Consider the following 24,333-nt stretch of genomic DNA (forward strand, 5'->3'; position numbering starts at 1 on the left):
CCCGTCATGCTGGAGCATCTGGACTCATTGCTCACACTCAAGGATTACAAGGGCCGGATACTAGCTGAACACGTTTCAGGATCTGACTCTTTTCTACAGTACTTGGATTTATCTATGGGTATGTGGCTAAACAGTCTGGGTGGGCTACATAGTTATGGCAGGATGTGCCTTATTGCGTTTGCTGATGTTTACTTCACAGCCCATTTATCACCGACACCTCCTCAAGGGGTTACCTGCTCGAGACTCCAGCACACAAGACAAGAAACCAGGGGAAAAAAACAATTAAGAGGCATGCTAAAAATAATTGATAGGGGTTTTCACAGCTCAGCTTCACTACTTCACCTGCTTGTTTCATGTGAAATGAGCTAAACAGTTTTCATGCCTAAAATCCGAGCTAAAAACCACCTACGCTCAGCTATACACAGATTCTGTTCTGCCTGTGTTTTACTTCTCAATTAGGTTTTGATTTATAAAACTTTTAGACTTTCTTTTCACAATCTTCCTCTGAAATGGAGAAAACAACAAGTATGCAAAGTTTCTGCAGGTCTATAAAATAAGGAAGAATAAATGCTTCATAAATGATAATAATAATTTAACTACTAAAGTTTCATAATTCATTATGGGTAGTTAAGCTGTTGTAATGTTTTCAATTAAAATTCATAGTGGAAAAAAAAAAAAAAGAGGGAAGGGTGAGGTCTTCTCCCCTGGTTCATACCTGCAAGCCCATCAGACATTATGGACCATGAGGTGACCTGAGAGGTGAAGTCCTGAGGGGCAAAGCAGAACAACAGGCCTCCAGGTCTGACAGCAGCCACCCTGCTGGCCCTGCACTGCTGACCCCTACTCTTCTTTCACATGAGACAGAGAAAAGCTACTTTCATTTCAGGCCCTGTCAGTCTGGGTTTTTTTTTTAGTTGTTGTACTCAACCAATATGAAAAGCTTCAGATGGTACTCCTTTAAATTCTCTGCTGCTGCTGCTGCTGCTGCTAAGTTGCTTCAGTTGTGTCCGACTCTGTGTGACCCCATAGATGGCAGCCCACCAGGCTCCCCCATCCCTGGGATTCTCCAGGCAAGAACACTAGAGTGGGTTGCCATTTCCTTCCCCAATGCATGAAAGTGAAAAGTGAAAGTGAAGTTGCTCAGTCGTGTCTGACTCTTAGCAAGCCCATGGACTGCAGCACACCAGGCTCCTCCATCCATGGGATTTTCCAGGCAAGAGTACTGGAGTGGGGTGCCACTGCCTTCTCCACATCCAGAAAAATCTGATCTGTTCACAAAAACTGTATTAGTGACATACAGTGACAAACAACAGTCACTATCACTGCTATATGTCACCAGGGATTCGCTGGTGGCTCATCTGGTAAAGAATCTGCCTGCAATGTGGGAGACCTGGGTTCGATCCCTGGGTTGGGAAGATCCCCTGGAGAGGGGAATGGCTACCCACTCCAGTGTTCTGGCCTAGAGAATTCCTTGGACTGTATAGTCCCTGGGGTCACAAAAAGCCAGACACTACTGAGCAACTTTCATGTAAGTTATATCTCAATAAAACTAAAAGGGAAAAAAAAATCAAACCCCATATTATTTTAATCTAATTTTATTTCAAATCCTAATTTCTGTTTGTCTTTCTTCTATGATTGTCAAACTATCCCTCACTAGCTCTATTCTGCAGCTTTAAGTTTGAACAACTCTTAACAATGACACCTAGATCTAATTCTGTAGGAATTTGGGGACTTCAATTCCAAAATCTTTTTAAAATTTAGTTTTTAAGGCAAATATAAGCTCTCCAGTTTATAGGAAATCCCACCTTCCTTTGCTTATTTAAAAGTTAAAGAAATCTTTTTTTTTTTTTAATTGAACTGAAACTTTATTACTTATGCCTTCCCCCCAACCACAAGCACTCTTTAGCCTTAAATTACATTGTGTGCACACAACTACAACAGTTTATATTTGCTCAGGAACATATAATCACATTAAAAATAAGTAACTTTCTACTTCATAGTTCAGTTGACAAAAGTTAAAGAAATCTTAAACTGAAAGGCTTTTCCCACTCATTGGCGTGTCTATAAGCAAGAAAAAGAAATGCAGAGACTAGAGTTAGTAGCTCCTGCTTCTCCTTTTTTCCTTTCATTCTTTTTATTTTATTTTTTTTTAGCTATAAGAAGATAAAGGAAATAAGCATAGCAAAGATCCTCTGCTAGAGCTGTGGGTCCTCAGATTTTAGTTTCAGCTATTTCAATTAATATTTCAAAGAAAATTTCAGCAGGGGTACTGGTAATTTGAGTGAGATTTAATGATATATAAATGAATGTAAACAAAATGTTAGTTTTCAAAAGCAAAGATTGACGGTACCTTAGCAATTCCTATCATTATACGTAAACTAAATCCTGTAGACTCTGAAAGACCCTTCAGAGCCCCACTATGATAAGAAATGAAATCTGAAATCAGAATGACTGAGTTCAAATTTCTGTTCTGCTGGTTTCTTTTTCTTTTTTTTTGTTCTGCTGATTTCTAATTGTTCTGGGTTCAAATTCCAGTTCTGCTCATTTCTAATCGATTTCTAATATAATATTTGGGCAAATATTTAACCTTTCTGTGCCACCACATCCTTATCTATAAAATGAGGATATTTAAAAGAATCTATCTCTGAGGGCTACTATAAAGATTAAGTAAGTTCATTTGCGTAATGCAGTTAACACAGTGCCTGGATTAGCATACTATGTAAGAATTAGCTATTTGCTATCTTTATTATTAATACATCGACCCAATGGACTGTAGCCTGCCAGGTTCCTCCATCCATGAGATTTTCCAGGCAAGAATACTGGAGTGGCTTGCCATTTCCTTCTCCAGGGCATCTTCCCAACCCAGGGATTGAACCTGGGTCTCCTGCATTGCAGGAAGACTCTTTGCCATCTGAGCCACCAGGGAATCTTTATTATTGTTCTTGTCACCTTCTTTATACTGTAGAAATCCTGTTGTGGTCAACAGCTGACGATCAGTATATAAACAGAGTTAAAAATATAGAGAGGTTATGTTGCTTAAAAGTATAATCTCCTGTTACCTGTATAATTCCAATGACCAGCCAAAGAGCAGAAGACACCGCATATCTCAAAATGCGGCTGTAAGGAGCTATGTAGCTAGGTGGGCTTCTGGAAAGACTAGAGGATGAGTCCATTAATGCTAAGTTCTTGAATCCCACAACCTTAAATAAAAAGAACAAAATAATTTTAAAATATATGGAAAAAGAAAACCCCTGTAGTCTGAAAATTAGACACCTCTCTCTACTCCTTCCCTTGAAAAACTTAAGTATTCAAGTTTGTACAAACAGTAGAAAATCTAGATAAAAATAATTATCAAGTATTTTAATTACAAAGTATTTAATACAAAATTTTAGCTAGTCTATTAGGTAGTCTCTTCGATATGACTCAAGGCCAGTTCAGCTCAGTTGCTCAGTCATGCCCAACTCTTTGAGACCCCGTGGACTGCAGCACACCAGGCCTCCCTGTTCATTACCAACTCCTAGAGCTTGCTCAAACTCATGTCCATCGAGTTGGTGATGCCATCCAACCATCTCAGCCTCTGTCATCCCCTTCGACTCAAGGACAAATATAACCTTATTATCATATACATTGACAAAGCTTAAAAATTTCTGTCAAAAAAATAAAGCTGTGGCTCAGCTGGTAAAGAATCCGCCTGCAGTGTGGCAGACCTGGGTTCGATCCCTGGGTTGGGAAGATCCCCTGGAGAAGGGAAAGGCTACCCACTCCAGGATTCTGGCCTAGGGAATTCCATAAACTATAGTCCATAGGGTCGCAAAGAGTCGCACAAAACTGAGCAGCTTTCACTTTCAGTAAACTACCAATGAACAACCAGCAATCCATGACAGGCACTACGCAAAATACTTTTTATACTTTAAAACACTATTTTCCAAAATGCTTTTTGAGGAAGGTATCATGTTATACTCACCTCTATGCTTTCTACTCTCATAGATTAAAGGCTCTGGAAAGTTTTATGGTAAAGGAAGTTACATGACTTTATGGAATCCAGTATTTTCCAAACTTACTTGATTATAAAATGACTTTTTCACACAATCCCTTTTAAGCTTTAAAAAACAGGACTATAAGTAAGTTTTTGAGATGGTGTTCTTATGTCTCAGAGACACACATGTTCTTCTAGGTTCAAAAAAGGGAAGGAAGGAGAAAAGTAAGAAAGAAGGAAAAAGGAATGCAGACAAACAAAGGAGTCCAACAAAATTTACATCAAACCTTACTTAAGCAGCTAGTTCTAGAGAAAATCTGTTACTTATACAGTTTCCATATTTCAGTCTCATATTCAGTTCTGAATACTTCCTTTGATAATCCTACCCAGGTCCATCAAATAACTGTAAAGGGGCCATGAGCATGTACCCATTCAGTGTGTGTGGTTAGGCTGTAGCCCCAAATCCTAACACAGGACATGGTCCTTAGTAGGTGTTCAGGGACAGAAAGTAGAATGGTGGTTCCAGGTCTGAGAAGAGGGAAAAAGACGAGCACAGAGTTTTAGTTTTGCAAGATGAAGGGTTCTAGAGATGGACTATACGACAATACGAGTATACTTAACAGTTACTGAACTGTACACTGAAAATGATAAATTTCATGTTATGCGTATTTTTTAAAGGCTCGATAATAATATTTTAAACTTCAGAAAACTCTCACTGACAGGAAAACTTAGCTGGAATTACATTAACATTTATGAGGTACCCATAAATTGCATACAATTCTATCAAATAGTTTTTACCTCCAAAAGGAAGAGGACAGTAAGTACTTGAAAGAGTGGGTTAATTTTTCTCACAGTCTGAATTTCGTTCCATTCATTTGCCACAAAATAAGTTCTCCATATGCTTACAGGAACAGTAGCACTCCGGACACCACCCTCACCTGGTTGGGGAGGTAAAATGAGTAAACCGTTTCACCTTCTTCGCTTTACAGTGGTGGCGAAAGAAACTTGGTACAAATGGTTACTTTCATTACCTTCAACAGCTTTAAGAACCTTCCCTTTAGGCCGCTCCCAATCGATAAAGAATATGTCTATGGTAATCTGGGAGATGAGCTTATGCAAAAATTGCAGAGCCTGAGAATGACAAACGCAACACCTTAAAGTACTGGCATTAAGTCTGCTTATGAAACCAGCGCTAATTCTTTAAGAAACAAACATCTGAAATCACAAGAAGATATATGGGGCTTCCCTGGTGGCTCAAATGGTAAACAATCTACCTGCAATGGGGGAGACTCAGGGTCAACCCCTGGGTCAGGAAGATCCCCTGGAGAAGGGAATGGTAACCCACTCCAGTATTCTTGCAGAGAATCCCTGGACAGAGGAGCCTGGGGGGCTATAGTCCATGGGGTCGCAAAGAGTCAGAGCGACTAATATTTTCACTGTAAGTTTCACAAGTGACAAAGTTGTCATACCATCAGGGGCTCACCAGAAACTCATCATATAACAGTCACCAAATTCACAGACTTTCTACACACACATTAATTTCACCTTTCCTCCTTCTGTCTTTCTTAGAAATAGGAATATGAAGGTAGACATGCTGCCTCCCTCCTCACACAGGGATCTTGCCTAAAGGACTCTCTTTCCCAAGGGTTCCAAAAGCCTTTAACTTCTTTATAAGGAAAGGTATCTCCAACTGTAATTGGTTTGTCCTAATGAAAGTTTTAGGATGTTCTTACTGCCTTTTTCTCTATTTCTACTATTAAGATTTCTGATGAAAAAAAAAAATCCTTTTCATTTACAGAATATGTTTAAACCGAGGCTTCTTCCGAGAAGGTGCATTATTGATCAAACAAAGGTAAAAAATTTAAGTATGGGATGATTCCTCTCTTCCTGGGGCTCACAGATCAGTGGGAACAGCAGTCACTTAATAATCACAACATAACTGGATGAGATGTACAGCAGAGACATGTGAAGAGCATCACATCCACTGAAAGAACAGTGAAGCAAGGAGCGGGGGCTCCCATGGGAAGAGGAGGAAAGGAATGTGGAGGCAGAGAGAACCAATGCTAAGAGTTCAGCAGTTTATCCAGAGTGGTACCGTTCACTCTTGATTAACAGTCTACATTAAATAATAAAAAATTATTTAAGGCAGATCTTCAGAATGAGATACCTATTATAAATAAATGCAGACTTCCTAGTAAAAAAGAACAATTCATACCTTCTTCTAAAATTCAACTAATTTTACACCAAAGATTTTGAAAGCATTTTAACTCGGAAGACTTACGTGCTTATTAGCAGACTTTTTTTTTTAAGCAGACTTTTAAAATTCAGTAACCTGTGCTTTGAAACTTACCTTCAGAGCAAAACCACATCCCACATAAGTAACAAAGCGTTCTTCTTGAGCTGGCACTGGTAGCAAAACAGAGACAGACTTCTGTGCCTGTGATGAAAATTACACTGCTAAGTATGACCACACAAGGTTTTTACTAGGCACAATTTATAACCCAAAGAAAGCATAAAATAAATACAACACACTCAGGGAACAGTGAGTTTAGCACTTGCCCCAGTACTCTTGATTAGAAACACCCTTAAGTAAAAACAGTTGCTTTATAAAGAGAGCTTACAAGTTATTCAGGTTGTGGCACTAAGGTTAAATTCAGAAAATCACTTACTTTAAAGAAAATAAGCCAGTAAAGACCTGTTCCTACAGTGATGATAAAGAAAACATTGGCCAGATCACCAGCATAGTACACCAAGAATTTCGTAACTGTCTGCAATTTAAAAAGAGAATCACAGCTGTTATAGACTCATTCTATTTATACTACTTTAATAACATATTATTATTAATAACATTATTATCAACCCAGTTTCTCAAGCTTGAGAAGCTCTTATTTCATGTATCCATGGATCAGTCAGAAGGACTGACTGCAGCCACTTCCCAGATACCTTTTGATCCATTTCCAATAACTTCTATCTTATTCAACCCTTCTCATCTTTCACCAACTAAGAACTTTAGAATCGCTTTCTAATTTTCACGTTTGGAATCCTTCTCCCCAACGTACCCTCCATACTACCATCAGAATTGGCTTTCTAAAATGTAAATTGGACTGTGTCACTCTCTTTCTTAAAAATGTACAGTGATGCCTCATTAAAATGTAAATTCCTGATCCACAAGTTCCTTTACAACCTAGGCCAAAATTAAATTTTAGCTTCATCTGTCAGTTCCAACAACTTGCTCAATAATTAACCACTCCACAAATTAATCCCAAATGTTTTGGGGAATGAAATGAGCATTATTTCAACAGATATTCGTCTCTTTTTCTCTCTGGCAAACTCTCTGGAGCTCTGAGGGCAGAGACCATGTCTCCCTTTGCCCATTATCACACCCCCCAGCACCTCATAGAGCATCTGGCACTCAGACAGCAAGCCATCAGTGACTATTTGTGGAATGCAAAGACTGCTGCTGCTGTTCAGCTGCTAAGTTGTGTCTGACTTTTGCAACCCCGTGAACTGCAGCATGCCAGGCTTCCCTGTCCTTCACTATCTCCAAGAGTTTGTTCAAACTTAGATAGTGCATTGATAACCCAGCTTAAAATTCACTTCTTTTGGATACCTTTCTTGACTCCCCAAACAGTAAATCAAGCCCCCTCCTCTGATTTCCAGGCACATTAGCTCTGGAGACAGGAAGATAACCCAGCACAAACCAGTTTACTATAAGCCTTTCTCGATGGAAATACCACCTATTACTTTGATACGGTAAAAATTAAATGAATAGGAAATTTATTTAATCTCTACAATTTCAGCACGTATAAAATGGGAATGACCATGATACCTAACTTCATAGAGCTATTGTGAGGACTAAAGGAATTACACATGTCAAGGTTAAAAAAGTACCTGGCTTACAGTAATAATAAATGACAGATGAAAATAAAAACAAGAACAAACATAAAAACAATTAAATGAGAAGTGAAACCATAAAGTTAATAGGATAAAATATGGGAGAATCTTTTTGATCTTGACATAGGGGAGGATATCTCAAACAAGATCCTAAAAGCACACACCATAATATGAAAACCTACTCAGATTTGACAGTATTAAAATCAAGAGTTTCTACTAAACAAAGTAACAGACAGATAAAATAACAGATGGATTTACTCTTGGAGAAGAAACTTCAATGTCAAAAACCAAAAGAAGATTTACATTTAGAAAATACAAAAAAAACTAAATAAAATAAAATATAAAAAACTTGTTTAAATAAACAAGAAAAATTGGAAACAGTAGAAAAATGAGCAAGTGGTATAAATAAGAAGTTCACAGAAGGGGAAGCCCAAATGATTAATAAAGTATATGAAGAGTAATCAAAGAAATGGAAATTAAATCCCACCAGATCAGCAAAAAAATGGGAAAAGGGTGGGAAAACAGCAAGTGTTAGTGAGGATGCGAGGAAACAAGGAGACCACTGCTGGTGGGTGCAGACTGGCCACCAGCCGTGGTGCACACTGGCGGGAAAACAAGGGTACATTCCCTAGTCATGTACGTCTCCTAGTCATATACCCCAGAGAAACTTGGGGCAACTTTTTACTCATTCGCTAGCTGTGTCTTATTAGAAGGATATAAAATAGTCAAAAGATAAAAATATACTTTAAAAAGTCCTGTGATTATACCTGTAAATCAATCATGGGACTCCCAATGCGTCTCTTCCAACCTGCTGTCTTCAAAAGAGATGATAAAACAGCTAGTCCACCCAACACACCTAAAGCAATCTAAAATAAAAAAAAAAATTGGGATTTATGTAATTTCATAATGCAATTTCATCTGTGTTCAAAGATACTGTAAATAAAAAGTAACAAAGTACTCAAAACAGGCTCAAAAATTAGAAGGTACACTAAAAGGACATAGGCGCCAAACTAAAGAAACTCCCAATGAACAAATCTGGGACAATTTGGGCAAGAAAATAGAAGGTAACGAATTAAAATTACTAGAATAAATAAATATTCATGAGCCCATACTGATTTAATAATAAATGAATAAATAAATCCACATGGACAAAGGGAGAATTCCTTTTTACAGAATTCTAATCAATATAGAAGAAATGATGGAAAAACACAACCACCACCAGACAAATATCACAGTAATATTTTTTACTGGCCAAGAATTATCAATGGATGCTAAAATTAGAGGGCAAAAGAATAATAAGGAGCAGGAGATTTGTATAATCTCAAGTATCTCCCCACAAGACACTTATTAATTATAAGTGGAAAAATACAATGGAGAACTCTGCAGATACCATCTTAGCCATACGATCAAAGTTGACATCACTATTAATAAGATAGGTGTGTGCTAAGTAGCTTTGGTCATGTCTGACTCTTTGCAATCCTATGGACTGTAGCCTGCCAGACTTCTCTGTCCATGGGATTCTCTAGGCAAGAATACTGGAGTGAGTTGCCCTGTCCTCTTCCAGGGGATCTTCCTGACCCAGGGATGGGACCCAGGTCTCTTATCTCTCCTGCATTGGCAGGAGCGTCTTTACCACTAGCACCACCTGGGAAGTCCATTAATAAGATATACTGACACCAAGTATCTTCTGATATGGCTCAGTGAGAAGGGTATAACATCACTTTCATGGTATGTATGCTGAAACTGCATTTAATCATGGGAAAATACCAGATAAGCAACTGAAGGACAAAATACCAGTGTTAGGGTCAGTCATGAGACAAAGAATGACTGACGACCCGTCAGAGACCTAAGGAAACTAAAGACACACTCGATGGTTGGGTCCTGAAACAGAAAAAGGATAGTGAAAAAAATCTGTAAAATCCAAAGAGTATTTACATGAGTTAATTTGTTGTTGTTTAGTCACTAAATAGTGTCCATCTCCTCGTGACCCCATGAACTGAAGCCTGCCAGGCTCCTCTGTCCATGGAATTTCCCAGGTAAGAATACTAGAGTGGGCTGTCATTACCTTCTCCAAAGGATCTTCCCAACCCAGGAATCGAACCTGCATCTCTGCATTGGCAGGTGGGTTCTTTACCACTGAGCCACCAGGAAAGCCTGGATTAGTTAACAGGACTACATCACTATAATTTCCTGATTATGACCACAGTACTACAGTATGCAGCCTGGCGTGCTGCAGTCCACGGGGTCGCAAAGAGTTGGATACGACTAATGACTGAACAACAATAACTACAGTTACGTAAGCTGTTAACGCTAAGGGAGACTTGGTGAGGGATATGTGGCAATCTCTTTATTTTGACAACTTTCCTGAATATGTAAAAAATTTTTGTTTTAATTAAAAAATATACTGTAAGTATTTTCACAGGTTAAAAGAAACTCACATCTGTCTGGACTTGTGCTTCTCTTTGATCCATTTCGTATGTGACTGAGAAAGAAACCTGATGTTTAAAAGAAAGCAAATTAGCCATACTGAAGTTATATGATACAAACCTATTTTTACTATAAAAATACATTCACAGCTGCATTTTACCAAAAATATCATACTTTTAAACTATCAATATTACTAGAGTTGACCTTTACTTATACATAAATAAATAAACTTTGGGGAATTACCCACACTACTTTAAATAACCATTTAGAGCATATATTAAAGAAAGAGGGTTTCATTAGAAGGTAGATTAGGTTCATTAACAGCAGTCAAGTCAAATTAATCATATTTCATTTTCTGATAGGTTTCTGTAACTGAGGCATGTGACCTATCTTGTGTATCAAGAGTTCAGCAACTGGCTAAACAATCACATAGGAAGAAGGCCAATTAATCAAAGATGTAAACAAGAATCTTAGGGACACAATTATACAGAGACAGGAGAGAGAAGAATCATAAAGGATTAAGAGAAACAGTAGCATGAGAAATAGGAGAGGGAAGACACCTAAGTCTTACCAGGTTCACAGAACAGGGTCAAGAAGGAGGAGGTCATGAGAAGAGTCAACTGTTATACGACTGACCCTTGAACAATATAGGGGTTAGGGGCACCAATTCTGATGCAGTCAAAAGTTCAGATAGAACTTTAGAGTTGGTCCTCCACATCCATGAACTGGACCAGCTTTGAGGAGTGCTGCAGTACATATTTAGTTATAAAAAAAGAAAAAGTCCACATATAAGCAGAACCATGCAGTTCAAATCTGTGTTGTTCAAGGGTCAACTGTGTAAGTGTAAAGTCAAAGAAAAAAGCCAGTGTATGTGGAATACCTTGCTGACTTCATGAAAGAAGTTTTCAAAGAAGCAAAATGGCAGGACCCAAACTGCAAATGACAAAAGAATAAATGGTTGGGAAATCAAGGAAAGACACATGATAGCAGCCTGAATTGTTGGCAGAGTTGACAGAAGATTTTATGATTTGGTTGTGCTAATTTGTTTTTAAGATGGGGCAACCTGAAAGGCAAAGGAAAGGAACCAGCAGAGAAGCTGGCTGAATAAAAGGTCAGGGGCGAAACATGAGAAAATACACATGAATATATTATAATAAAATATACAAAATTAAATAGAAGAAGATATCCTAAACAAGTAAGGGTTGAAAATCACTTAAGAAAGTGGGAAGGGTCCTTTATTCTTAGAAATAGGAACCAGAGTCAAGAAAGATAATGAAACAGAGATACTGAAGTATTAAAGAGGAAATCTGAGGGAATTCATATTGGATGGTTTTGATCTGCTCAGAAAAACAGGAAGATAGGTTATTTGCAGAGACGGTAAGAGAGCAGAAATACAGCTGGATGCTCAAAATGAATGTAGAACTTTTACAATAGCTGTCATGAGAAATTAAGAAATGATGAAATCTGTGCATTCTATAATTAGAATGATTGAGGTGGGCTTCCTCAGTATAGTTTTATGATTCTCTCAACTTTTTTCCTATCGCTTATTTTCCAATTTGTCAAAACAGTTTAGATATATTTTTGACAAGAAAAATATTTAAAGAAAACACCCAGAAGTGTTTTATATTAAGATAAATATACTCTTAACTACCCAAAAATGACCTTCCAGGAAAATTTAAACAAGGCAGTCTTTTGTTGTTACTAAGCACGTTCCTGGATTTTCTCCTCTCATTACAGTGTATATAAATTCAGGCAACAGAAATGAATTTTAACATCAAATCAGGTAATAAAAATGAGGATGTGAAACCTCGAAGTCATATTGTGTGCCTACTTTTCGCTTTATGAAAGCCTGAACCCAACAGTAGCAGAGTAGAAGTACAAGCTCAACAGAGAGGCCAAAAATTCTGGCTGAGGAACTAGAATATTAAAATTCAGAAAAGTAAAAAAGTGGAAATTAAAAGCTATCAGTGAGTCTGGGAGGTAAGGAATGTTCACCTTCCAACTGTCATGCTTCTGGAGGAGACAGGGGATGAGGAAGAAGTCTAGAAGGATTAGCTCTGGTCCCGACCTCCATCTGCTCTTATCTACCCCTCCTCAGGCAGGGGTGCTTCAATCGCAGGGTGAGGCAGAGCTCGGCCTTTGCCAGGCTCCTTCTTTGGTACAGCCTGCTTTCAGTGTGTACATGGTCTCACTTCCACACACAGACCCTTCTAGGCAGGGGAGGACTCGGGTTCTGGGGTTAAGTTTAACTGAGTTGGGAAACAGTCAGAAGACTGGTTGTAGGTCCAAACTGCATTCTCTATCTCACTTTAGTGCTACTAGTTACAAAACTAAAAATTAGATTCTCTTTCTGCCTGTTTAAGTATGTCTCTATCAAGTGGGCAAGACTGGTGAGAAGAGAAACACACATGCCCACTTAAGGTTTGAGTTCCTGGTTTAGTTAGGCAAAGAGGCAAAATCTTAACAGAAGCAAGGTGGCCAAAGAGAATGAGAGGAGAGGCCATATGGCTCAGCATGTCCTGGCATCCAGAACAGGGAGGCCCAGCGGCTGGTGACACTACCCGCTGACAAACTTAATTCTTGCCTTTTTATATGCAGAATCCATAAGAGCTCACCATTAGTAAGAAATAACTGTCTTGACTATATAAAGTGCTATGTTTATTTAAAACTCTGAAAAGGACTAATAGTCTTTTGATCATAATGAAAACTCTCTCAGTTCCACACTAACACATAGACAGGCAATGCCCAAGACGGAGCTCACCTTCACAGACTGGCTGTTGGGATCTTTGATATCAACATCACTGTAGACAATGGTAATTAAGGGAGGGTAAATGTTTCCATTTTTTGTGTTGGGTACAAGGTGGATGCTGTTTAAAAGAAAATTCATTTTCAGTTAAAAATACACTGAGGCCCTTAAACATAACATTTAATTTACTGTTTCTTCTGAATGTGATATGCATAGTCTTGGTGATCTCAGAACCAGCAGTTATTAAAAACTAGAAAAGGTTAAATGTAAACTAACAGTACTAACACAGGCTATCTGAAGTGGTCAAAACTTTATATTAAAATACACCCTCAAAAAACACTTCTTGATCTAGGCCCTACAAAGTTTACAAACAAAATCAATGAAGTACTGTATACCACTTTTGAGAACTTAAAGTAATGCCTAGAGAAAGGCAGATAATATCCTGATTTTGAAAAAAAGATGAATTCTTGGTGACTTCCCTGGTGGTCCAGTGGCTAAGATTCCACACACCCAGTGCAGGGGCCAGGTTCAATCCCTGATCACGGAACTAGATCCCACATGCCGCAACTAGTGATTCCACGTGCTACAACTAAGATCCGGCACAGCCAAATAAATACATAAAATAAAAATAAATACTAAAAAAAAGATGAATTCTTAAAGATAACGTGTCATATCTAGTACTATTTGTGGCATATAATAGGGTACATTTTGCTGAATTCAACGAATTAGTAACATACTATCTGTAAACTCAGAAAGGAAAATGCCAAGTACCAGCGGCCAGCATGGTTTCATCAGTATAAAGTCAGACCTGGCTGGTTTCAACTTCATTTTCACTGGGGAATCTACACTGGCAGATTGAGGGAATGCTAAAAAGAGCACAGGTAGATTTCAGAAAGGGTTAGGACAAAGCTTCTGTACTGCCTACCTCATGAAGACTGTCATGAAAATCAAAATGAAAAAACAATGGAAAAGCAGTGTATGTTGAAACACCATAAAGATGATGGTGTGGCTTTCATCGGTGTATTCAAGGTGCACATCATAAGGTACTGGAGTGGGAAAGCCGGATAAGGTCAGAGATGGGAATCTCACAGCGGAGAAGAGACGGTGAGGGCTGCATGGCACTACCCTAAGGCAGGCCATCGTCCAAGTATCCGAGGAACAGCGAGGTGCTGGTAACTAACGAGGCCCAACCTGGAGCAGCGGGTGCTGAAGGAGATGGAGCCTTGGGAGGCCCGCCTGCTGCAATCATCTGGTGGGCTCTAACTCAGCCCCATCAGCTCGTGGATCTTCACTGCTCCCCACCTCTCAACTCGTTCTAACTTGGCAAGTCTAGAGTGGGGCTTAGGACATGGATTTTGGCAAACTCTTGAAGCCCTTCTGAAGTAATTATCCCCTCTATTAGTCTATCCCAATCTATATAGACATCTAAGAACACATTATGTATCATTCCAGTTCAGGTGTTCTTACTGTTTTCATCTGACAATTACAGGTCAACACTTTCACTATGACATTTTTCCATATACTCCAAGCCTCATTCAGTAAATTAGACATTTGTTTACCTCAGTGATATTTGGGTGGCGACTCTAATTAATCTTGGCTGGCTTCCTAAGTCATTTTCCCTTCCACTTAGTGTATCCACTAAGAAAATGCGCCGAGTCAGAAGCCACTTGCCCGAACTACTGTCTTTTATCAATTAAAAAAAAAAAAAGATGGGTTTAAAAAAATACTTTCAATTGTTCAAGATGGCACTCAAGGTGAAGATTACTAGACAAATTTAAAACATAAAATTAGTACACTTTAATAAGATGGTTGCAAAAACAACTCCTGCTGTGAGAAACTCCTACTAATAGCATTCCCTACCTACACTTGAATGTTTTCTGATTGTCTGGACTTTTCCTCAGTTTGGAAGGATTTTCCCTGCAAATTACCTGAATAAATAGGATTTTATAAAATGAGAAACAACAAAAGAAACTAATTTGTCCAAAAAGCAGCTCAAGGATGGTTTGAAGAAGCCCTGATGTTATAGTTCTACTGTTTTTCTCAAGATAAACTTTCAGGAATGATAAAATTTCTTAATAAAAAGCCTGATATATTTAGTAAATAAGGCTTCCTTGGTGGTTTAGACAGTAAAGACTCTGCCTGTAATGCAGGAGACACAGATTTGATCCCTGGGTCGGGAAGATCCCCTAGAGAAGGGAAGAGCAACCCACTCCAGTATTCTTGCTTGGAGAATCCCATGGACAGAGGAGCCTGGCAGGCTACAGTCTATGGCATTGCACAGTCAGATACAACTGAGTGACTAAGCACACTGAGTAAATACACCAACAACCTTACTGTTTTACTGTGGGGCATGCTACATAAAACCTTACAGTCAGGGACTTCCCTGGTGGTCCAGTGGCTAAGGCACTGTGCTCCCAAGGCAGGGGGCCCAGGTTCGATCTGTGGTCAGGGAACTGAGATCCCACATGCTGCAACTAAGACCTGGTGCAGCCAAACAGATAAATATTTTAAAAAAACAAACAAGCTTACCATCATAGAGAATCCATGACTTTTCTTATAATCTGTGGTTTATTAAGCTATGTTGGTTGACTTATTTATTGATTTCAGCTCAGAGAAAGAGTGGTGTGTATGGATGCCTTACCTTGGTTCACAAACATTTTCTTGTGCTGAAGATTTAAGTTTAACACAGGCACAGCCCAAATGTATTGGTGTTGATTCTCATCAGTATATTCAAGGTACACATCATAAAATGTAGGAGTGGGAAAGTCAGTTAAGATCTTAGGGATAGGAATCTCACACTGAAAAATAAAATTAAAAATAAAAGTACCCAAATTGAAAGTTAGAAAGCATATTTATTATCTTTAAAAGATTTGTAATTGTAAAAGTATCTTCCAACTATACTGTTTATACACATTTTCATACATCTTTTAAAACATGAATACTATATATGATTCTTTTATAAGGGCCAAAATAACAGTAAAGAATCACCTGAATCTTGTCCTACAACCCAGCTGTAGAGGCTATACATTCATTCTCAACTGTAACTGTATAGCAATAAAAAGGTTTAAAAACTCCTATCCTGTGGGGTGAGGTCCCAACTCTTTCTCCGGATAAACACTGGTTATGATTTGACTCCCCTTAATAGTGCCAGGTTTATCTCCCACTGCTTCCTCTTTGTCTCTGGTTCAGTCACACTAACCTACTTCTAGTCTCTAAGTATGCTATGCTATTCTACATCTCTCTGACACTGCAAATGGTGTTCCTGCCTGGTATTCCCTTCCCCACTGTGCTCCCTGGGAAACTGATATTCATTCTGCAGGCTCAAGCGTCACTCACTGCGTAAAGCCTTTTGAACTTCCCTAGGAACTGTTAAGGACACTTCTTCGAACCAACACAGTTCCTTGTTCATATCTATAGACCAACACATCACATTCTTTTCAATTCTTTGTCTATATAGCTGCTTTCTCTAGTAGGCTGTGAACTCCCTGAGAGGCAACTGTGTTCGACGGAAAAACCATGGTTTTCAAGCCTAACAGAACATTTACTTGATGAAAGAATTTGAACAAATTACCTAATATTACTGAGCAACATTTCCTCATCGACAAAACACAACTAGTATGTATTTTACAAAGCTATTTCATGGATCAGATGAGATAAAAATGATAAAATGCTGAGGACAGAGCAGTGGCATTTAAAAAGTATTGACTATTCTGGCCCAAAGTAGACACACATCAGTTCTTTAAAGTAACACAAGTCATTTCTGATAATAAAAGCAAATTCAAGTTCATGATAGAAAATCTGGAAAATGTAGAAAAGAAAGAAAATAATCTGTAATCCCACCATCCAGAGATAACCACTGTTAAAAATGTTTCTTTTTCTCATCTGTTTTCCCCAGTGGTGCTTTTTGTTGTTTTAACAAAGCTGGAATCACAGTTTTGTTCTCTGGTGTGTGTATAAGCATTTTATCAAGAAGTATTTTTGTAGACTATTGAAGGTCTTTCAAATGTTTAACGGCTCATAATATTGCTTTGTCCCATACTGTAGTTTTAAAATGCATTACCAAAGGAAGGAAGGTCAGGGAGGGAGGGAGGCGAGTATGGAGAGAGAGAAAAGGAAGCATTTTGTTACTGGAGGGTGGAGGGAGGAGGCAGTGATAACACTTTATTGTTTATTTAAAATGAAGTACTTCTGCTTCATTCTAAAATGCTCAAAAGTAGGGATTATTTTTAAGACCTATATGCCAGAAGCAAATACACAATTATGATGTTTAAGACTCTATGGATGACAAGGTACTGTTTTCATGCTGATTATATTAATAAAAATCATTCATAAATTATTCAGTAGCCCACAATGCAGGAGTCCCAGGTTCGATCCTTGGGTCAGGAAGATCCCCTGGAGAAGGAAATGGCAACCCACTCTAGTACTCTTGCCTAGAAAATTCCATGGATGGAGGAGCTGCAGTCCATGGGGTTGCAGAGTTGGAAATGACTGATCGACTTCACTTTCACTTTCTTTTCACAAAAAATTACTAATTTCAAAATTCAATAATTATTCCAATTATTGCTGATGTGAAAAATAAAGCCAAAATGTAGACTGCCTAAAATAGTTCCAACTTACACTTTGTTGATAAGTTGTTCCAAAGGAATAAGCAGCATTTAGTCTCGTCTCTGTGTCTGGACAAAGCTACAACAAAAGAACACAACTGATAAATATGTCTCACGAATCTTTTCTTTGCTTATAGTTAAGGGTTCTCAAGACTTAACATGGATATATACTTTATATAATACTTATTTAATGTTATCAAGGGAGTGAAAAATTAAGGGGGCATCTCTGTTATAACTTAGTTTTAAGAAATTCCAATTTAAAACAAGAAAAATCAACTCTAGCAAGCAAACTGATGTTCTATTCAAGCAATAATCTAGTTTTTTCCTCATTTTGCCTCAGTCAAAAATAACACGTTAGGGATTCTCTCTAGAATCATACTCACCTGTAAAATCCCTCCTTCTAAAGTTTGCCACTTGAGAAAGTTTCCTCTCACATCATAGGAAGCAGCAACAAACTTCAGTTTTGTATTCTGCTTACAGAAAAACAAGAATAAAATAATGTCACATACTCTGAAAGTCTATGAATATATATATAACGGTCTATAAAAACTTTCAGAGTTCAGACTTTCAGAGTATATATAATAGTCTATACAAATTTTTTCATTGCCAAATGATCTTTTCTTTTTCTAGAGACCAAATATTGAATTCATCAATCATTACTTTGAGGAAAAATTAATCAGTGTATCTCTCTGATTAAACACACTTAATATAAATGGATTGGGTTTTTGCACAAAAACTATTACTTCAGAATTGAGAGGCAGTGACAGATAACTTCTTTCCAAACCTGTTAAATGAGTGTGTGTGTGCGCAAATGGGGGATGAATAGAGGGGGAAATAATCTATTCTTTCATTCTAGAAGGTCAAAGAAATGAAGGTAAGAATTTGGACCTGTGACATGCTGAGGAAACACATAGAATCCCACTCAATCTTTGGCAGCCCTTTGAAAAATGTGGAGATATAGGACAGAAAAGGCTTTGTGTTTGGTGATGAAACCCCTCCCAACCCACAGGTACTTCTTGCTGCCATAACACACAATCCAGAGGCATCCAGACACTCAAGTAAGAAAACTAGACTCTATACTGTTTAGTTCCTCAGTAGCTAATATTTAGATTTAGTTTGGTCACTAAAAGTTTTTAAATCTATCAAGAATTATGTCTAGTAATATTCTTGTTACCTTTCAAAATTATAAATCAAAATGTAGTTAACCTTCAATAATATAGAGATTTGTACCTGGTTTTCCCCTTTAAAACTGAAATTTGTAGGAAGAGGTGTAGTACTAAGTATTTGAGGTGCTAATCCTAGCTGGTCTCCATAAAACAGCCATGGAAGATTCTGTCTCCTATAAACAATCACAATTGTTTTAATATTGGGGGAACGGTCTTAGTACATATTTGTGAAAGTAATTGCACTGAATTTGGTCACAATGACCAATTTTGCAAATTTGGTTCATTAATTAGAATAACCTTACCAAAAGGAAACAGAATGAACAGTGCCCAGTGCAGCAGTATTTTCAAAGATAACCTGAAACAATCCACATGCATCAAAAGTAGAGGAGTCATAATAATTCATGTTCATTACACACATATTTCCAAGAGCTTGGCAAGATGTTAGATTGCCATACACCTACAGGAAAACAATGACAAAGAAATATACGGACTTTAATATCCTAAACAAAAGTTGATACAAAAATTATGCTTAGTTTTAATTTAATTATGCTTAGAATTTGAATTCTGCAAATTCTTTTTTTGGATATTCTTTTGCTTTTAATACCTTTCCTCTAATTAAAGCAGAAAAGAACTTTCCATATGGCAGGTTAATAATTTATAAATTTTACCTGAAATTTTAGGTGAAAATATAAAGACAAGCAACTGAACGAAGAAGAACCAACTAAAAACCTACAACATGACATTTAAAAAAACTGTTACATGAAATAATTATATTTGAAAGAATAATAACTGGTTTCTAATATTAGAATAGAAATCTAACCTATTTTTATTTTATTTAATCTATTTTATATCTATTGCATATAAAGCTAATCTATTTTAAGTAATTTGTTTTATGAACAACAAAATCTGCGGAGTTTGATCCTCAAACGTCTTTCTCAATTTTCTCTTTCAGGAAAAGACCACTTCGTTTTTACAGTTATTCAAATAAAAATCATTGCAGTAATCTTCTTTCTCTCCCTTCTCATATCCAACTCATCACTAAACCTCGTTGGCTCAATTTTAAACGTATATATCCAGAAGCTTAACACTTCTTTCATTTCCATGGAACCACCTTTGTCCAAAGGTCCATTTCCTCTCACTTGGATTACTCTAATAACCTCCTAATTGCTCCCCCTGATTGTTTTTGCCCTAACAAAACCTACTTTCCATGTTAGAATGATCTTTTTCAAAACCTGACGCCAACCACTGCGTACCTTTGCACAAAATCTTCTGCACCCCTTCCAGTAAACTCTAGGTCTTATAGTCACTCCCTTTATCCTTCAACTCATTTCTCCACTTTCCCTGGTCACTGATCTGGCCACTTAGGTCTCCCTCCTGTTTCTTTAGCATGAATATGCCAGAGAACCCCTGCTTTGGGACCTCTGCACTTACTGTGGTCTCTGCTTAGAATTCTCTTCCCCTAGATATTTTCATGGCTCACTTCCACTTCCAAGTCTTGGCTCAAATATCATACTCTCAGAGACGCCTGTCCTGACCATCCTCCATAAGTTAGGCCCACCTTCTACTCTCTATGCTCTTTATCCCAATTTGCTTGTCTTTATAGCACTTGGCATCACCTGACAATTACTTACAGTTCCACACGGGATTTTTCTCTGTCTTTTCCTAAAATAGATAACTTAAAAGATTTCAGAACAGGGCCGGGCATACAGTAGGTCATCAACAAACATTTACTAAATGATAGTACAAATCAGTTTCCCCTAACATTCAATTTCAGCTAAGTAAGTCTGGACATATTTATGTATAATAAGTGTGAAATGAATAACATATTCTTTATTAGTCTCTTTCAGTCCACTTAGAAAGGGTTTTAATAGAATATGACCAAGGAGATATATCTATTTAGAAAAGTTTTATTAACTGGGGAAAAAAATGGTTCCATAGTTTCTTTGAAATGAAATAAAAACTGTTTTCTAGAAATTCAAACATACCCAACAAGCAGCTGCTGATGACTGCAAATACTTTGCAAACCATTCTGAAGTGAAAGATATGCCCTGTAAACAAAAAGATGAATTTCAGTTTTACGTTTAAATAGAAATTCCTTAACCCTACACCCTTAGGAAGACATTACTGTGCACATTGCTGAGTGGGAAATAACTAATATTACTTTCCCAGTGTTATCAGAAAAATAGACTCTAATAAGAATAAAACAATTAGTTCCAACCAATGTCAGTAATTACAAGTAGGACTGAATTACAAAATCACATCGCTCAGAAAAGATACAAGGAAATAAAGTATGTTTATAATAATAATTAAAAAACCTATTATGCCCATTTCACTAAAATGAAAATCAAAGTGCAAAAGAATAAAAGAAAAATTAGATCTTGACAGATTTGGTTAACATTTGGTGATTTAGGATTATTACACTGTATTAAATTGCAAGTAATAAAAAAGAAATATTTGTGAATGATTTCTAAGCAACAGGAGATTGGGGATACACAGAGAAACTAAGATTTAAAATCTCCAAAGTGGTGATTCTCAAACAATGATGAATATCAGAATCAACTGTGGAATTTCCTGAAAACAGAAAATGCCTGGCTTCATTCTAAACCAAATGAATCAGAAGCTCTAGAATGAGACCCAGGCACACACATCCTCTGAAAACTGCAGATACAGGCCTCCCTCTAGTTAAGAACCACTGCTGTAAAGCTCATCTGCATATCCTGCTTAAAAATGAGACACTGAGAAACACCATCCGTAGTAAATTCTCTGAACATGGACAAAGGTGATAAAACCAAATTATATGAAATATGGCACCATAACTGTCCAAGAAATCTAAAATAAAATTATTATGAGTCACTATTTTCATCTCCTCAACAAGCAAAAATTCTCATTTTGTTAGAAAAAAACATATGTGTAGAACATTGGCTAACACACACAAAAAAACCTAGTAAAAATGGAAAGTATTGACAACAGTACTGGCAAATGCATGCAAAATGAAGCCACAGACAAATACCAAGGATAAAGCTGCATGATCCTTTATAAAACAATATCCACATACTTTTAACCCAGGAATTTAAAAACACTTAGGACATGTGCCTTAAGTCAATAATCTCTCCAAAAGGAAAAACACATCTATGTGCATAAAATGGTTAACAGCAATATTAATAACAAAAAACCTAAATATTCAATAGACATACAATTACATGAATTTCAATGCATAAACTAGAGTATTATGTGACAATTTAAAATTATAATTATTGGTTGAGCCTGGAACATGGTATAGAGAAACCAAAGTAGTGCCTGAAGACTGAAGGAGACATGTTAAAATAACACAGAAGCTATACCAAAGGGAAGTCCAAATTTGGGACAATTTGAGCTTTGAAAATTTGGCCACTGCCGAACAAATCTGGAAAGCTCAGCAGTGGCCACAGGACTGGAAAAGGTCAGTTTTCATTCCTGTTCCAAAGAAGGGCAATGCCAATGTTCAAACTACCACACAAATGCACTCATCTCACAGGCTAGTAAAGTAATGCCCCAAAATTCTCCAAGCCAGGCTTCAACAGTACGTGAGCCATGAACTTCAAGATGTTCAAGCTGGATTTAGAAAAAGCAGACGAATTAGACATCAAATTGCCAACATCCACTGGATCATCAAATAAGCAAGAAAGTTCCAGACAAACATCTATTTCTGCTTTACTGACTATGCCAAAGCCTTTGACTGTGTGGATCATAACAAACTGTGGAAAATTCTTAAAGAGATGGGACCACCAGACCACCTGACCTGCCTCTTGAGAAACCTATATGCAGGTCAAGAAGCAACAGTTAGAACTGGACATGGAACAACAGGCTGGTTCTAAATAGGAAAAGGAGTACATCAAGGCTGTATATTGTCACCCTGCTTATTTAACTTCTATGCAGGGTACATCATGAGAAAGGCTGGCTGGAAGAAGCACAAACTGGAATGAAGATTGCCAGGAGAAATATCAATAACCTCAGATATGCAGATGACACCACCCTTATGGAATAAAGTGAAGAACTAAAGAGCCTCTTGATGAAAATCAAAGACAGTGGAGAAGCTGGCTTAAAACTCAACATTCAGAAAACTAAGATCATGGTATCTGGTCCCATCTCTTCATGGAAAATAGCTGGGGAAACAATGGAATTGTTGGAAATAAATGGAAATAAAAATAAAGTGACAGACTTTAATTTGGGGGCTCCAAAATCACTGCAGATGGTGACTGCAGCCATGAAATTAAAAGACACTTGCTCCTTGGAAGAAATGTTATGACCAACCTAGACAGAACATTACTTTGCCAACAAAGGACCATCTACTCAAAGCTATGCTTTTTCCAGTAGTCACATATGGATGTGAGAGTTGGACTATAAGGAAAGCTGAGTGCCAAAGAACTGATGCTTTTGAGCTGTGGTGTTGGAGAAGACTCTTGAGAGTCCCTTGGACCGCAAGGACATCAAACCAATCAATCCTAAAAGAAATCAATCCTAAATATTCATTGGAAGGGCCTATGCTGAACTGCAAGCTCCAATACTTTGGCCACCTGATGCAAAGAACTGACTCATTGGAAAAGACCCTAATGCTGAGAAAGATTGAAGGCAGGAGGAGAAGGGGACGACCGAGGATGAGATGGTTGGATGGCATCACCGACTCAATGGACATGAGTTTGAACAAGCTCCGGGAGTTGGTGATGGACAGAGAAGCCTGGTGTGCTGCAGTCCATGGGGTTGCAAAGAGTCGGACACGACTGAGCGACTGAACTGAACCGAACTGAGCTTCGAAAAGAGGAATAACAGTGACAGTCCATAACATACTAGTGATACCAGGGGTTTGCAGTGAAGCTAAAGAGAAAAAAGCACAGAGAGAAAAGAGAGCACTCTACAGAGGATTGCTAACTTAAAAATATAAAAAGGAACAATAAAATTGTGAAACCATTTTGATAGAACCAATTTAATAACTGATTCAGATAAGATTAATCAATGACTGCTAAACAGGATATGTATATAGTCTCACAGTAAAGTCTCAGACTAACTTATTAGTCACAGTACCTTTACAAGGGGGAGGAAAGGCAAACAGCACCATGCCCGGCCAGTCAAATTTAGCATCACCAATAATTGGATATCCTGACATTATGTGCTCCATGTTATGATACAATGGGCTATACACAGCACCCATGTCATATTTTTCCAAAACGATGTTTCACAGAGTCTAATCATAAGAAAAAAATGAGAAAAATGCAGACTCTGGGATGCTCTACAAGAAAGCTGGCATTGACTCTGCAAGACTCAATGACCATAAAAGAAAAAAAAAAAAGAAAAGAAAAAAATAATCCAAAAAGCAAAACAGGATAAAGATCTCTGTTCTAAATTAAAGGAGACTGAAGAGATTTAATTTCAATGTGGGATCTTTCACTGATCCTGGGTCCCTTTGCCAAAAAAGAGAGCAGGGATAAAAGACTTTATTGAAATAAGTAGGCAAATTTAGATATGAATAGTATATCAAATAATTCT

General features: G+C 37.6%; 1 protein-coding gene and 1 pseudogene across 3 annotated transcripts in view; one reads left to right on the forward strand and one right to left on the reverse strand.

Moving 5' to 3' along the window:
• Positions 1 to 24,333, reverse strand: part of TMEM67 (transmembrane protein 67) — a 45,885-nt gene that overhangs the window by 14,712 nt on the left and 6,840 nt on the right. For 2 of the 3 annotated variants that reach the window (XM_069601186.1, XM_069601188.1), the window contains exons 7-21: positions 20,799 to 20,861; positions 19,116 to 19,270; positions 18,878 to 18,986; positions 18,031 to 18,117; positions 17,661 to 17,726; positions 15,685 to 15,841; positions 14,603 to 14,726; positions 13,059 to 13,164; positions 10,309 to 10,365; positions 8,638 to 8,736; positions 6,646 to 6,744; positions 6,327 to 6,413; positions 5,008 to 5,107; positions 4,775 to 4,914; positions 3,060 to 3,200 (exon numbers count right to left, since the gene is read on the reverse strand). In XM_069601186.1, coding sequence (XP_069457287.1) covers positions 3,060 to 3,200; positions 4,775 to 4,914; positions 5,008 to 5,107; positions 6,327 to 6,413; positions 6,646 to 6,744; positions 8,638 to 8,736; positions 10,309 to 10,365; positions 13,059 to 13,164; positions 14,603 to 14,726; positions 15,685 to 15,841; positions 17,661 to 17,726; positions 18,031 to 18,117; positions 18,878 to 18,986; positions 19,116 to 19,270; positions 20,799 to 20,861 — 1,590 coding nt within the window. The remainder of the gene's footprint in view (positions 1 to 3,059; positions 3,201 to 4,774; positions 4,915 to 5,007; positions 5,108 to 6,326; positions 6,414 to 6,645; positions 6,745 to 8,637; positions 8,737 to 10,308; positions 10,366 to 13,058; positions 13,165 to 14,602; positions 14,727 to 15,684; positions 15,842 to 17,660; positions 17,727 to 18,030; positions 18,118 to 18,877; positions 18,987 to 19,115; positions 19,271 to 20,798; positions 20,862 to 24,333) is intronic. The other variant, XM_069601187.1, reaches the window with a different exon arrangement.
• On the forward strand, positions 7 to 308 carry LOC138446317 (signal peptidase complex subunit 1 pseudogene; annotated as a pseudogene).

This window comes from Ovis canadensis, chromosome 9 (assembly GCF_042477335.2).
Source record: "Ovis canadensis isolate MfBH-ARS-UI-01 breed Bighorn chromosome 9, ARS-UI_OviCan_v2, whole genome shotgun sequence".
NCBI classification, from domain to species: Eukaryota; Metazoa; Chordata; class Mammalia; order Artiodactyla; family Bovidae; genus Ovis; species Ovis canadensis.